Below are 17,280 nucleotides of genomic sequence, written 5' to 3'. Positions count from 1 at the left end.
CTGGCAAGTCGAAGAACACCATAACTCTCTAGAGGTAGTATCACAAATGGTGACTCGTGCCCTGGCCAACCTACTTTATCTTTAGAAATTCCAAACTAATTAAATAATGAGTACCGGTAATTTCATATCATGCATTCCCTAAATACACCGCCTCAAACAGAAAATATTGTTTTGTATACATTTCATCGCCAAACATAACGAACCAACGAACATCTTTTCACATCCAAGTGATAGCTAATAATACTAAAAGCTTTTAGTAAAGGCGGTGTTATTATAAATATTTTACTTGTCATATCCCTAGAAATTCCTACATGTAATTTAACAGGAAAACCTTTTTCTTTGCATTTAGTCAATATCATCATCTCCTACGCCTATAGACGCAAAAGGCGTTGGTTAGATTTCACCACTCGTGTCTATCTTGAGCTTTTAACCCTGGATAGGTACGGTCCTCGGACACCCCTTTAAGGGTATACTCGGACGCGAACGACCCCGACGCCAAAAAAAATTCTTGAAAAATCAGTTTTTGCAGTAACCTCCTTTTTTCTTTTGCCAAAAAAAACTTCAATGAATGCTTAAAACAACTGTATAGATAAATACTACTCATCTGCAGAAAAACTATTTATTATAAATATTTTAAAAAATTAAGTAGAAAAAAAAAAGACCTGACATAAAAATTCATAAAAAAAAAGTTTATACATATATACACAAATCCTTTTAGGAATTGATTCTTGAATGTTTAGGACACATCTTGATGTATTTTGGATGAAGTCAGACCCATGGAGGTGAAGATCTGAAATGAGAAAAAAAGGGTAACTTTTTTTGGCCAAAAAAATTTGTCCAAATTTCATGAATTTTTTTGGGTACCCAAATGAAATAGGAAGTGGCTAATTTTTTTAGGGAATAAACATATGTTATCCTAAAATAGAAATATGTAAAAAAATCTTCATTATTTTGTAAATTACATTTATATCAGGGGCCATATCTAAAGGTAATTTTTTGAGTACTTAGAAATTCCGTAAAAAAATACATATATTTAATATATAATATGATATTTATGCAGGTAAAAATATACCAAAATATCACAAATTCTATAGGGAACAAGAATATATATAGATAGGGCAGCTTACGCTTCGGATATGTCCACAAAATGGCCGCCAACCACACTGACTCAGACTCCCTAATCTGCCACTTGAAATGTAGGAAGGGTATGTCAATTTCAAGGTGTTATTTACTAATCTAATTATTATTGGATATGCATAAAAATTGTATGGTGGGTTGCTGGATAATTGTCGATTATTTTACGAATATAAAATTAAAATTCTGACCCAAAAAAATTTTTTTGAAGGGAAATAAAATCGGAAAAAAAAAATGTAAAACAATATTTTAGCTAAAAAAATTTGATGATATTCAATCAAAAAAAAAGTAAACAAAATTTTCCGACAAATAAACATCTAGAGGAATCATTACTCTGTGATAGTTCCTTAGTACGTAGTAATTTTGAAAGAATTGGGAAAAAACGAAAAAATGGCAATCACCGGAAAATCGAACACATACCTATATATACGCCATATCTGGCTAAAAAAAAGATAGGCATGGGTAGCCAGATCATCTAGAAACACTTTCCAACACTATAAAAATATAAGTTTTGCGACACTACTTGCCAATTCCTTACGGTAACAGGACTAAGCAAAAAAATGCAAAACAAATAAAAAGGGGCACTCGAGGAAAAATGGCTAACATTCTAATATACGGCATTTCAGAAAAAAAAAAAAATTCAGCCACGTGCTAGTCAAACCATCAAGGCACATTTTCCGACAAATAAACATCTAAATGAATAATTACTCTGTGATAGTTCCTTAGTACGTAGTAATTTTGAAAGAAATGGGAAAAAACGAAAAAATGGCAATCACAGGAAAATCGAACACATACCTATATATACGCCATATCTGGCTAAAAAAAGAAGATAGGCATGGGTAGCCAGATCATCTAGAAACACTTTCCAACACTATAAAATTATAAGTTTTGCGACACTACTTGCCAATTCCTTACGGTAACATGACTAAGCAAAAAAATGCAAAACAAATAAAAAGGGGCACTCGTGGAAAAATGGCCATTCTAATATACGGCATTTCAGAAAAAAAAAATTTCAGCCACGTGCTAGGCAAACCATCAAGGCATATTTTCCGACAAATAAACATATAAATGAAATATTACTCTGTGATAGTTCCTTAGTACGTAGTAATTTTGAAAGAAATGGGAAAAAACGAAAAAATGGCAATCACAGGAAAATCGAACACATACTTATATATACGCCATATCTGGCTAAAAAAAAAATAGGCATGGGTAGCCAGATCATCTAAAAACACTTTCCAACACTATAAAAATATAAGTTTTGCGACACTACTTGCCAATTCCTTACGGTAACATGACTAAGCAAAAAAATGCAAAACAAATAATAAGGGGCACTCGCGGAAAAATGCCCAACATTCTAATATACGGCATCTCAGATAAAAAAAAAGACATGCACGTGTTAGCCCAACCATCAAGGCACACTTTCTAACACATAAACATGAAAAAAAAATCAATAATATACGGCAATTCCTTACTACGCAGTAAATTTTTACAAATATTGAAAAAAAAAACAGAAATTGGCAACCGCAGTTAAATACCCAATATACCAATAACTACGTCGTATCTGACAAAAACAAAATCACGCATGGGTAGCCAGATCATCTAGACACACTTTCCAACACTAAAAAAGCAAAAGTTTTACGACACTATTTCGCAATATCTTACGGAAAAATGACTTGGCAAAAAAATGAAAAAAAAGGAAAAAGGGACACTCGCGGTAAAATGCCCGACATTCTAATATACGACATCTCAGATAAAAAAAAAGACATGCACGTGTTAGCCCAACCATCAAGGCACACTTTCTAACACATAAACATGAAAAAAAAATGAATAATATACGGCAATTCCTTACTACGTAGTAATTTTTACAAATATTGAAAAAAAAACAGAAATTGGTAACCGCAGTTAAATACCCAATATACCAATAACTACGTCGTATCTGACAAAAACAAAGTCATGCATGGGTAGCCAGATCATCTAGACACACTTTCCAACACTAAACAAGCAAAAGTTTTACGACACTATTTGGCAATATCTTACGGAAAAATGACTTGGCAAAAAAATGAAAAAAAATGAAAAAGGGGCACTCGCGGTAAAATGGTCCTCGTGGTGATGAACGACATTTTAACTAAAAAAAAAAACATGCACATGGTAGCCAAACAATCCACCAAGACTTTCCACAACTGATAACCTATACAAGTTGCACCATTCTACGACAATTTCATAATACGTAATAACTTTGATAATTATGCAAACTACCCTAGAAGGGTAAACTCGGACGCGAACGACCCCGACGCGTCTCAGAAATCGGGGAAGGAGTACAGCTACAGCAATGCACATCTGGACACTACTAGAGCGTGTAGGGGAGACACCTCCTGCAGGTCGATCACCCACAAATTCAGTCACGGGGGTGAGTCACGTGAGAAAAACCTGTTTTTTTTTTACGCTCGGGGTCGCAAACGACCCACCGTACCTATCCAGGGTTAATTCAATACTACTCCATTCATCACCTACTTTGTGCTTCATAGTCCTCAGCCATATAGGGGTGAGTCTTACAACTCTTCCAACTCTTATTTAACAATAACAAATTACTGCTAATGACAGTATGATAATTTTATGGTCTTATGACTGTGCTTAATAGTTACAAACAACAATTGTACATTCCATTCCCCAAATATTTTTTTGAACTTTAGTTCTAAGTCAGTTTAATTTCTTAACAACTTATACCCCCATCAACTATGGAACCACCAGCAAAAAGAAAAAAAGTATAAGGCTAGTTTTAAACTAAAAGTTACACAAGCAGCCAAGAAATTGAACAATTGTGTTGACACTTAAACGTTCGATGTGACAGAGATGGTGTGAGACGATAGAGAGGATAAATTCAATCCTGTTTTATTACTACCGTCATTAATCCTAACATTAAAATTATCAAAAGGTTAAAGAAAAAGAAAGATAAAAGTGGCTGAGAATGCAACCACAACTATGTTTACACTTTGTCAGCTGGGCTCTCATAGAAAAAAAGGATATATTTCATTGTTAAATGTAATATTTCCTCAAATAGGTTATTTATCATGAACATATGCAAATAATATGTAAGGTAATAATGGTCTGGTTACCTTCACTATTGGCTATTGTAAAGAGGCTTATTCTTGCCTACCAATAAGACAATTCCAAGTTTTCAGAGGGGGAATTTTAGGATTTAAGGGTCGTTTTATACAGGAAATATACGGTAGTAATTTCATGATTTAAGTTAATTGACCTTATAAAAACATGCAGTTTCACTACTTAAACTAGCAAGCAAAATATTTAAAAACTCACCTTTCTCTCAACATTCTGCCACTTATATAACTGTGAAATTGCTCTAAATGGAACAGCCTTGTTGAATCTCTGATGATGATTAGCAACTAGCATGTTGAGTGTTCCATTAATCTGAAAATATAAAAATATCAACTTCTCGAAAAAGGGATCGTTTCCAGAAACCATAGAATACTTATGATACAATGTGCTGTACTATTCTCCATTTTTGCAAAATTTATGCTCCAATTAATGTACACATTTACTAACGGCAATTAATGCCAAATATTTAGTTGAATCTTTAACAAAAAATTATATTAATAAGGGGTGAATATCAGTGAGTCACGTATGTCAAGACTCCACCACTGTCCTGGGTATTACATATTTTTAACAGATTCTAAATTTCAGTGATTGTTTCTGGATCCATATGCTCATAGACGGTGACTCATTTTGTATATAAAAAAATCTACACCTGTTCTTAATCAACATAATTTTGTAGTTGTAAAAATAGTAAAGGGAGAATAAAGGAAACCGAGCTGAATACAGGTAATCCTCATTTAGTGACGCTTCGTTCAAAGACAATTCTAGCAAAGTTAAGATGCGCAGAATGAAGTGGCAGCACATTCATGACTCGTGAACGTAACTGTACAACTTGATGTTAATAACTGCAAGTCAAAAATTGCAATTTTTTATTAGAAATTGGCCAACAATACTGTACATTAAGAAAAATCACCAAAGAACTAGTCAAAACGTGAAATTTGATTTACAAATCGCCAAATATAAATAAATGTTAAAAACTGCAAGTTAAAACTTAAAAACTAGCCTAGAAATGAACAAATAACACTGGACATCACCGTGTTGAAAATCGCCCAAGTACATAAGCTATAATGTGAAAATTACAAGTTAAAACTCAGCAAAATATTGTACGAGTTCTGAAATTATATCAGATTATGAGAGAGAGAGAGAGAGAGAGAGAGAGAGAGAGAGAGAGAGAGAGAGAGAGAGAGAGAGAGAGAGAGAGAGAGAGAGAGAGAGAGAGAGAGAGAGAGAGAGCCTTACCTTACCTTACCTTATTTTTTGTTTGGGTTCCCCCAGGTCCCTCAGTGTGAGGCACCTCGTATATCCACCAGAGAGTTGCTAATACATCTTCCGGTGTATTTTGCATCTTCCAGTCTTGGATGGTCTGGGATGCATCTTAGGTATTTATCGAGCTGATTTTTAAACGCATCTACGCTCACTCCTGATATGTTTCTTAGATGAGCTGGCAGCACATTAAATAGTCGCTGCATTATCGATGCTGGTGCGTAGTGGATTAATGTTCTGTGCGCCTTTCTCAGTTTACCTGGAATGCTTTTTGGCACTATTAATCTACCTCTGCTTGCTCTTTCTGATACTTTAAGCTCCATGATGTTTTCAGCAATTCCTTCTATTTGCTTCCATGCTTGTATTATCATGTAGCGTTCTCTTCTCCTTTCTAGACTGTATAGTTTTAAAAATTGCAGTCTTTCCCAGTAATCAAGGTCCTTAACTTCTTCTATTCTAGCAGTAGGCCTATAGGACCTTTGTACACTCTCTATTTGCGCAATATCCTTTTGGTAGTGTGGGTACCATATCACATTGCAGTACTCGAGTGTACTACGCACATAAGTTTTGTAAAGCATAATCATGTGTTCAGCTTTTCTTGTTTTAAAGTGTCTGAATAACATTCCCATTTTTGCTTTACATTTAGCCAACAGTGTTGCTATTTGGTCGTTGCATAACATATTCCTATTTAAAATTACACCAAGGTCTTTAATTGCTTCCTTGTTTGTGATTGTCTCATTATTAGGTCCCTTGTATGCATACACCATTCCTTCTCTGTTTCCATAATTTATTGATTCGAATTTATCGGAGTTAAATACCATCCTATTTATCTCCGCCCATTCATATATTTTGTTTAGATCTCTTTGTAGTGAGTTCCTATCTTCATCACAAGTAATTTCTCTACTTATTCTTGTGTCATCGGCGAAACTTCTCACTACGGAGTTTTCAACATCACAGTCTATGTCTGAGATCATAATAACAAATAGCAGTGCAGCTAATACCGTACCTTGGGGCACACCAGATATTACCTGGGCTTCATCTGATTTCTCGTCATTTGCAACCACTATCTGTTTTCTGTTTTGCAGGAATTCTTTTACCCATTTTCCTATCTTTCCCACAATATTATGCTTTCTCATTTTTTTCTCCAATATGTTATGGTCTACCTTGTCAAAGGCTTTTGCAAAATCTAGATAGATCACATCTGTGTCTTTTTCATTTATCATATTATTGTATATGTTTTCATAGTGAGCTATCAGTTGGGTCTGTGTACTTTTTCCAGGTACGAAACCGTGTTGACCCATATTAAACAAATTATTTTTGACCAAATGGTTCATTATTTTCTTTTTTATTACCCTCTCATACACTTTCATAATATGTGATGTTAGACTAACAGGTCTATAATTGCTTGCCTCTAGTCTTGATCCACTTTTGAAGATAGGGGTTATATAAGCTAATTTATGTTTAACATATATCTCGCTCATATCTATACTCTGTCTTAGCAGTATTGCAAGTGGCTTCGCGATAGTGTTTGCAGTTTTTTTTAACAAAATCGCTGGAACTCCATCTGGTCCGGCTGCCGATCCATTTTTAATTTCGTTTATAGCCGTAACAATATCTGCTTCATTAATATCTATATCCGTTAGATATTCAACATTTTCTTCTCTCATTTCTGTTTCATTATTCTCATTCGCAATTCTTGGCGTGAACTCACTCTTATATTTTTCTGCTAATATGTTGCATATTTCCTTTTTTTCATTCGTTAGCCGTCCTTCAATTCTTAGAGGGCCTATTTCTATTCTCCTTTTATTCATCTTTTTTTGCATAGGAGTAAAGTACTTTGGGGTTTCTTTTTATATTTTGAAGTGTCCTTTCTTCTAAGTCCCTTTTTTCATTTTCTTTCGACTGTATAATCTTTTGTTCTGCATTTTCTATCTTACATTTTATTTCCCTCATTTTCCACACATTTTTTTCTTTTGCAAGATTTTTCTTCCACTTTTTAATTTTCTGAAATAAGATCCTTCTGTCTCTTGGTATGCACGTCTTTTGTTTATTGTTTTTTTTTGGTACATATTTTTCAACAATATCCGTATTTACCTGTATATTATCACTTATAAATACATTTTTCCATTCTTTATCCAGTTCTTCATTTATTTCTGACCATTTTATATTCTTACTGTAAAAGTTATATTTTCCATATCCTTCCCAAAGTTTTGTGCTTTTATTAATTCTGTGATCACTTGCTTTGGAATGAACTATCAATTCTATGACATTGTGGTCTGAAATTCCCGTGTTATACACTATTATTTCTTTAACATAATTCACCTCATTCACAAATACTAGATCTAGGACATTTTCCTTTCTTGTTGGAATGTGGTTTATTTGTTGCATATTATGTTCTAATAGCATATCTTGAAGCTTTTCAAATTGCCTCTTATCTTCTGCGCTACTATTACTATCTTTTTTATATGTATACATACAACCACTTTCTTCTATCCGTTCTTTCCAATCCACGAAAGGAAAGTTAAAATCTCCGGATAGGAGTATATTCCAGTCTTTATGGTTTCTACATATATCATCTATTTTTTCTATTATGTCAAACTCCTTAGTGTTTGGGGGTCTGTAAACTACAATATTCATTAGTTTTTCAAATTCAAATTCTACCGCAATCAATTCACATTCTGTGTTGCTGTATTTTTCACATACTTTTCCTTGATTTATGTCTCTTCCATATATTGCGGTTCCCCCTTGATTCCTATTTTTTCTGTCTGATCTATAAGTTTGGAAACCCTTTATCTGGTCATCACTGCCAGTCTCTTGGGAATACCATGTTTCACTTATATTTAATATATCTATTTTTTCAATTTGGGTTAGTTCTTCTAAGAACTATTTTCCTTTTAGAGTTACTCGTGACTAAACCCTGTGCATTCATTACTATTATGGTTTGTGTTTGATCCCCATTATTTAATATTGGTAATAATATGGATTCTCCCATGCTTCCTTCCTGTTCTGATATGATGTTCTTTTCTTCATTTCTCGGAATTCTGCCATTAAAAAATCCAACTTTTCTATTATATTTGCTCTTTCGCCTTCATATTTATTTGTGTGTGTATACCTGCAACTGTCCCCATATCTGCACCAACCCCTGGCATTATAGATGCATTCTTTGTAGTTGGGCTCTAAATGTGCAGGTTTGGGTTGAAAGGCCTCATATCTTGGGGCTCTTGGTTCAAAGCGCGGTATATACACGGCCTGCTTTTTTGTTTCTTTTTTTGTTTCTTTTTTGCTTTCATTTTTCTTTTCAGTTTGCTGAGTTTTCTTACATTCATTCATGGTTGCAGGATGCATATATCGACATTTTTTGTTGTAAATGCATCCTTTTCCTTCTTTTAGGTTTTTGCATATTTTTGGATGGAGATCTCTGCATTCGTCTCCATATCCGTCTAAATACGCACATTTACCATATATTTCATAATTATGGCATATCTTTGGATGCTTGTAGTAGCATCTTTCGCCAAATCTGCAATTCCCTCTTTTCAGCATATTGCAGACTATATCCTTCTTTTCTATTTTTTCTTGTTCTTGCTCTTCCCTAAAATTATGTAGGTCCGGGTAGAGTCTCTTGGGTCTATTATTTGTTTCCATCTGGTAATTTATTTCTTCATAAGTATGTTGTTGGATGGCATCATAGGTTATATCAATGATTTCTTCTGCATCCTTACACATATCCTGTTCATTGTTCTCTTCTTCTTCTTTTTCTTCTTCTTCTTCTTCTGTTTCTTCTTCTTCCTCTTCTTTATCTTCAACTACTTGCAGATTTAGTCTCGACTTAATTATATTTTCTATCCAGACTAAGCATGTTGAGCAGAATACCTTTGTGTCTTTATTTTTTATATTTTGCTGTATTTCAGCACATGTGGGATGTGTTGGGACATGACAGGCATCACATTTTCTAATCAATTGTTGAGGATTATTAATGGAATACCATATCTTACATGTATTACACCATTTTGGCATTCTTTTTCCCATTGCATCAATCAGCATATTCACCATATTGGACTTCTTATTGTTCTTTGATGGAATGTGTTGATTGATGTAGACTTTCTTTATAAGTCTCTTTAACACTTGGATTTTCTTTGGAATTTCTTCTATTATTTTGCTGATGTTTTCCGCAGATTTGCTCCAGTTTATTGGATCATATTGTTTCAATATGTCTGCGAATATTTTTCCGTCACATTGGTTGACGTTACTAGTGACCTCTGTTATCAGACGGTCGAGCTCCTGTTTCGCCAACTCATGGAATTTATTTTTGCTGAGTCCAGCGATGTCTCTCCAAGCCTTGCCCGTGTTGTACATAGCCATCTTGATTAGATTTTTAGTAATTCACAAGATAACTATTCTATGCCGACGTTTTATCCCACTTCTCCGACCTCAAACTAATCACTGACTATTCACGAAAACTTGTAGCTATATTGCACTCGATAGCCTTTTGTTATCCGCGTTAAATCATGATATTTATAGGGTCGCAAAAGTGTAATCACTCACTGGCACACAGATACAAAACTGAGAGAGAGAGAGAGAGAGAGAGAGAGAGAGAGAGAGAGAGAGAGAGAGAGAGAGAGAGAGAGATCACTTCTCTTTGGAGGAAACCTACCTGTCCAATATTTTTTAACTACAGTAATATTTATACAAACATAACTCAACCACCCATTCAATTTAAAATCAACAGTGCCATGGTTCCTATTCTTGCAAAAGAGATTTGAATAGGGTCAAGTGCTCTAGTTTAAAATTCAAATTGTATAGTTTTCTTTGCTGGGTTTAACAGTGATTTCGATTACTTAAATGAAAATGCATTATTGTTGATGCTGTTCATGACAAGTTAGCTTCACTTTAAAAATGGTTCCATCCTGGAGGAGATGGTTTTTAAGATTTTCTTGCTAATTTAACCTTGGAAAAAAAAAAAATTTCATGCAGTTTTCAAATATGGGAAAACAAGTGACACTGCACTCGTGACGGGCATCTCAGACAGGACAGTAGTTGCAAAAAGATTTTAGCAGTACTTTTTAAAGTTATTTAATTCCAAAACCTAAGCAAAACAGATTTATAAGGACATTGCCAAATCTAACATTTCAAAAACTCCAAGGAAATCCGTTATTTTCTTTAGACCACAAAAAAATCTAAAAGACCTGGAATGTATGCAATGGCAAGATATTCTAACAGTAAAGGGGTATCATTCAAAACAGAAAAACAACCATTTTATAAAACCCTAAACAAAGGAAAATAAGCAACACACTTACCCAAATCAAATCCAAATTTGAAGCACTATTCCCAGTAAAATTTGACCATACAGTCAAAAAAGAGCTGGTAGATATATCATATTTCATTGTGGTGATGTTGGCACTTTTAAATGACTCCCCTTCTGCATTAGGAAAAAAACTGGTTATTAGCTTTCTAACTTACAATGCTCCCAGCCTTATATAATATATAAAGAAGAATAAAAGCGTTTGTGGCAATTATGGAAGTCGTCACCACAGCTTCACTAGGTCATCTGGGTTTTTGCTATCACTTTGAGAGCCACTTCACGTTTTCTTACCCCCAACCACAACACCCAGAGTCAATTCATACCCATAAATTTTCTACTTTCTACGTGCTAGGTTTATCTTTGATATATACTCCATCAAAATGACAAATATCTTTCTACTGCTGCCCATCAGTTACCTTAAATCATCTTTTTTCAAGTTTTGTCCTTAATTTTCATCCTTAAACTTTATAACCATTCTCCCTATCTTTACTTATACCTACTACAGGCACATTGCAACAACTATCCTTTAATCCAATCCCTTCAAAAATATCAAATCCCTTGTCCATTTTTTAAAGACAGATTTTACAGCACTTCTCATTTCTTCCATTTACTCTATTGTCATCAATGACATTCTAGTACGTGCAAATTACTAACAATCTACTTCCTCAAGCAATATCACAAAGTCTATTTTTAATGGGTAGGTGGCAACTGTGTACAAATATCCATTTAAAGCAAGTGGCAATTATGAACAATCTTATACTACACTGATATTCTAATAATTCTTCTTGAAGTCACTTTCATTTCATGCGGTTTTCCAATAGTTCCTTCTAAATTCATTCATCATAAAACATCCTCTCACTAGATAGGCAAGACCACTGCCACTTACAAAATCAAACAACAATGCTGCTTTTCTTTTACTCAGTGTCATGTTTATCCTGAATTTTTTTTTTTTACAACACATCTTCCCTTTATGGGGTTAGATGGAAAAAAAAAGTTCTCCCAATTCTCTTTTATCCTTCACTGCTTTCTTGAACTCCTCCAATAAGGAAAATGTTTACATCTGTCGCCCTTTTCCACAATTTCTGGGCCTACCTATAGGTCTTTGTTCTGTAATTTCCATAATCGTTCTTGTCATACCAACTGTTCTTCATTCCTTCATCTCGCAATGTCCAAATGATCTCAATCTTATTTCTTAACCTATTTTCAAGCTTCTGTACATACCATATCACTTCAATTCTAGTTATGAATCTTAACATTGGACAGTTACATATAAATCTCTCTTCCATTTTCTTTGAGAGTGATCATGTTTCTATTGCATAGATGAGTAGAGGCTTTGGATACATATAGGAAGTCTACTGATGGGATATTCTTATTTACAAGTATTGTAGTCTGGTAATTTCTCTCAATCCCATACATGCTATCAATGCTCTCTTTCTTACTGCTTTCTAAATTCCTGTTTCTCAGTCAAGAGGCACTCAGATTGGACCAGAATTGAGCTAATCTTTTTCAAAGATACTTAAAAAATATTTTAAACAATTGTAATAAGATTCAACAATTTTTAAATTTCAATGAAAAATGTTATTTTCATTAGTAAAATAAATTTTTGAATATACTTACCCGATGATCATGTAGCTGTCAACTCCGTTGCCCGACAGAAATCTACGGTCGGGATACGCCAGCGATCGCTTATACAGGTGGGGGTGTACTCACCAGCGCCATCTGTGGTCAGGTACTCCAGTACTTCTTGTCAACACGACCTCAATTTTCTCCTCGGTCCACTGGTTCTCTATGGGGAGGAAGGGCGGGTCATTTAAATCATGATCATCGGGTAAGTATATTCAAAAATTTATTTTACTAATGAAAATAACATTTTTCAATATTAATCTTACCCGATGATCATGTAGCTGATTCACACCCAGGGTGGTGGGTGGAGACCAGTATACATGTTAACAAAGAAGCTAAGTATCCCGTATTTCATTTTTATTAGTTATCCAAAATAACAATAAAAAATAAATAAGTACCTGGTAAGGAAGTCGACTTGAACCATTACTCTGCCTTTAATAAGTACGTCTTCCTTACTGAGCGTAGCGGTCCTCTTAGGATGCTGAACGACTCTTAGGTGGCTAAAGTATAAAGGGTTGCAACCCATACTAAAGGACCTCATCATAACCTCTAACCTAGGCGCTTCTCAAGAAAGAATTGACCACCCGCCAAATCAACCAGGATGCGGAAGGCTTCTTAGCCGACCGTACAACCCAAAAACAACAATAAAAGCAATCAAGAGAAAGGTTAAAAAGGTTATGGGATTATGGGAATGTAGTGGCTGAGCCCTCACCTACTACTGCACTCGCTGCTACGAATGGTCCCAGGGTGTAGCAGTTCTCGTAAAGAGACTGGACATCTTTGAGATAGAATGATGCGAACACTGACTTGCTTCTCCAATAGGTTGCATCCATAACACTCTGCAGAGAACGGTTCTGTTTGAAGGCCACTGAAGTAGCCACAGCTCTCACTTCATGTGTCCTTACCTTCAGTAAAGCAAGGTCTTCTTCCTTCATATGAGAATGAGCTTCTCTAATCAGAAGCCTGATGTAGTAAGAAACTGCGTTCTTAGACATTGGTAGCGAAGGCTTCTTAACAGCACACCATAAGGCTTCTGATTGTCCTCGTAAAGGTTTTGACCTTTTCAGATAGTACCTAAGAGCTCTGACTGGGCAAAGTACTCTCTCCAGCTCGTTACCCACCAAGTTGGATAGGCTAGGGATCTCGAACGATTTAGGCCAAGGACGTGAAGGAAGCTCGTTTTTAGCCAAAAAATCGAGCTGCAAGGAACATGTAGCCGTTTCCGATGTGAAACCTATGTTCCTGCTGAAGGCGTGGATCTCACTTACTCTCTTAGCCGTTGCTAGGCATACTAGGAAAAGAGTTTTTAATGTGAGGTCCTTGAAAGAGGCTGATTGGAGCGGTTCAAATCTAGATGACATCAGGAACCTTAGGACCACGTCTAGATTCCAGCCTGGAGTGGACAACCGACGTTTCTTAGAGGTCTCAAAAGACCTAAGGATGTCCTGCAGATCTTTGTTGGAGGAAAGATCCAAGCCTCTGAGGCGGAAGACCGCTGCCAACATACTTCTATAACCCTTGATCGTAGGAGCTGATAGGGATCTAACGTTCCTTAGATGTAACAGGAAGTCAGCAATCTGGGTTACAGTGGTACTGGTTGAGGAAACTGCATTGGCCTTGCACCAGTTTCTGAAGACTTCCCATTTAGATTGATAGACTCTGAGAGTGGATGTCCTCCTAGCTCTAGCAATCGCTCTGGCTGCCTCCTTCGAAAAGCCTCTAGCTCTTGAGAGTCTTTCGATAGTCTGAAGGCAGTCAGACGAAGAGCGTGGAGGCTTGGGTGTACCTTCTTTACGTGAGGTTGACGTAGAAGGTCCACTCTTAGAGGAAGAGTCCTGGGAACGTCGACCAGCCATTGCAGTACCTCTGTGAACCATTCTCTCGCGGGCCAGAGGGGAGCAACCAACGTCAGCCGTGTCCCTTTGTGAGAGGCGAATTTCTGAAGTACCCTGTTGACAATCTTGAACGGCGGGAATGCATACAGGTCGAGATGGGACCAATCCAGCAGAAAAGCATCCACGTGAACTGCTGCCGGGTCTGGAATCGGCGAACAATACAATGGGAGCCTCTTGGTCATCGAGGTAGCGAACAGATCTATGGTTGGTTGACCCCACAGGGACCAAAGTCTGCTGCAAACAGTCTTGTGAAGGGTCCACTCTGTGGGGATGACCTGACCCTTCCGGCTGAGGCGATCTGCCATGACATTCATATCGCCCTGAATGAACCTTGTTACCAGCGTGAGCCTTCGATCTTTTGACCAAATGAGGAGGTCCCTTGCGATCTCGAACAACTTCCTCGAATGAGTCCCCCCCTGCTTGGAGATGTAAGCCAAGGCTGTGGTGTTGTCGGAGTTCACCTCCACCACCTTGTTCAGCTGGAGGGACTTGAAGTTCATTAAGGCCAGATGAACCGCCAACAACTCCTTGCAATTGATGTGGAGTGATCTTTGTTCCTGAGTCCATGTTCCCGAGCATTCCTGTCCGTCCAATGTCGCACCCCAGCCCGAGTCTGATGCGTCCGAGAAGAGATGGAGGTCGGGGGTCTGAACAGCTAACGAAAGACCTTCCTTGAGAAGAATGCTGTTCTTCCACCACGTTAGAGTAGACCTCATCTCTTTGGAAACAGGAATTGAGACCGTCTCTAGCGTCATGTCCTTGATCCAGTGAGCAGCCAGATGATACTGAAGGGGGCGGAGGTGGAGTCTCCCTAACTCGATGAACAGGGCTAGCGATGACAGTGTCCCTGTTAGACTCATCCACTGCCTTACTGAGCATCGGCTCCTTCTCAGCATGCTCAGGATGCACTCTAGGGCTTGGTTGATCCTTGGGGCCGACGGAAAAGCCCGAAAAGCTCGACTCTGAATCTCCATACCCAGGTAAACAATGGTCTGGGATGGGACGAGCTGGGACTTCTCTAAATTGACCAGGAGGCCCAGTTCCTTGGTCAGATCCATAGTCCATCTGAGATTCTCCAGACAGCGACGACTTGTGGGAGCTCTTAAAAGCCAGTCGTCTAAATAGAGGGAGGCTCTGATGTCTGCCAAGTGAAGGAATTTCGCAATATTCCTCATCAGTCGCGTAAACACAAGAGGTGCCGTGCTTAGGCCAAAACACAGGGCTTGGAACTGGTACACAACCTTTCCATAGACGAATCTCAGGAAAGGTTGGGAGTCTGGATGGATGGGGACGTGAAAGTATGCGTCTTTCAGGTCTAACGAGACCATCCAGTCCTCCTGCCTGACCGCTGCTAGGACCGACTTCGTCGTCTCCATAGTGAACGTCTGCTTGGTGACATAAGCATTGAGCGCACTGACGTCCAGCACCGGTCTCCAACCTCCTGTCTTCTTGGCTACCAGGAAGAGACGGTTGTAAAAGCCCGGGGATTGATGGTCCCGGACTATGACCACTGCCTCCTTCTGTAACAAGAGCGACACCTCCTGTTGCAACGCTAGCCTCTTGTCCTTCTCCTTGTAGTTGGGAGAGAGGTTGATGGGAGATGAAGCTAGAGGGGGATTGCGGCAGAACGGAATTCTGTATCCCTCCCTCAGCCACTTCACAGACTGAGCGTTTGCACCTCTGCTCTCCCAAGCTTGCCAGAAGGTCTTGAGTCTGGCTCCTACAGCTGTCTGGAGAGGAGGGAAGTCAAAACTTGCCTCTTGTGGACTTGGAACCCTTCTTGGGCTTGCCACGGTTACTGTCTGCACGGGTACCTCCTCTGCTGGAGGTTCTGCCACGAAAGGGTGGGATGAATCTGGAAGCAGGAGTATCAACTGCTAGAGGGCGGTAAGGTTTAGTCACGGAAGGTAAGGTCTTAGCCTTACGTGCAGAAGAAGCCATGAGGTCATGCGTATCCTTCTGGAGAAGAGAGGCAGTCATCCCCTTAATAAATTCCTCTGGAAACAGACACTTGGACAGAGGAGCAAAAAGTAACTCTGACCTCTGGCAAGGGGTGATACTAGCAGATAAGAAGGAGCACAGATGTTCCCTTTTCTTGAGGACCCCTGAAACATAAGAAGCCGCAAGCTCGCCAGACCCATCCCGTATTGCCTTGTCCATGCTGGACATGATGAGCATGGCTGAGTCCTTGTCAGAAGGGGCAGTCTTCCTGCTTAAGGCTCCCAGACACCAATCGAGGAAGTTGAATATCTCGAAGGCACGAAAGACTCCCCTTAACAAGTGATCAAGATCTGTAGGGGACCAGCAGATCTTCGAACGTCTCATAGCCGACCTGCGGGGAGAGTCAACCAGACTTGAGAAGTCGGCCTGGGCAGAGGCAGGAACCCCCAAGCCAGGTTCCTCTCCCGTGGCATACCAGACGCCCGACTTAGAAGCCAGCTTGGGAGGAGGAAACACAAAAGAGGTCCTTCCCAGTTGCTTCTTGGACTGCAACCAATCCCCCATAACCCTCAAAGCTCTCCTTGAAGATCTGGCAAGAACAAGCTTGGTGAAGGCAGGCGCAGTAGACTGCATGCCCAGAGCAAACTCGGAGGGAGGAGAACGAGGGGTTGCAGACACAAAGTGTTCAGGGTACAAATCTCTGAACAAAGCAAGGACTTTGCGGAAGTCTAAGGAGGGTGGCGAAGACTTGTGTCCTTCAACATCAGAAGGAGGATCATCAAGATGAGCAGCTTCATCCTCAGAAGCCTCCTCACCCGACAGTTGAGTTGGAAGAGGCAAAGGCAGAGCAGCAAGCTGAACGGGTGAATCCTGCAGAACGGGTGCATGCGTACCTGCGGATCCATCATGCCTCTGCTGGACAGACTGTGAGGTGGCAACAACAAAAGCAGAGGGCCGGTGTGAGGGAGGGTCTGCGGTGGGCTGAGGAGCATGCGGTGTGGTATGCAGAGCAAG

The 17,280-nt window shown here is 38.5% G+C and overlaps 1 protein-coding gene across 1 annotated transcript in view; it reads right to left on the bottom strand.

The window, feature by feature from the left end:
- Positions 1 to 17,280, bottom strand: part of LOC137633353 (uncharacterized) — a 224,657-nt gene that overhangs the window by 8,499 nt on the left and 198,878 nt on the right. The window contains exons 37-38 of the mRNA XM_068365605.1: positions 10,803 to 10,924; positions 4,450 to 4,560 (exon numbers count right to left, since the gene is read on the bottom strand). Of these exons, the coding sequence (XP_068221706.1) occupies positions 4,450 to 4,560; positions 10,803 to 10,924 (233 nt within the window). The remainder of the gene's footprint in view (positions 1 to 4,449; positions 4,561 to 10,802; positions 10,925 to 17,280) is intronic.

The sequence above is a fragment of the Palaemon carinicauda genome, chromosome 42, assembly GCF_036898095.1.
Source record: "Palaemon carinicauda isolate YSFRI2023 chromosome 42, ASM3689809v2, whole genome shotgun sequence".
Taxonomy (NCBI): domain Eukaryota; kingdom Metazoa; phylum Arthropoda; class Malacostraca; order Decapoda; family Palaemonidae; genus Palaemon; species Palaemon carinicauda.
Note: the sequence above shows the minus strand (reverse complement) of the source record. Positions and strands in the feature narration are given on the sequence as shown.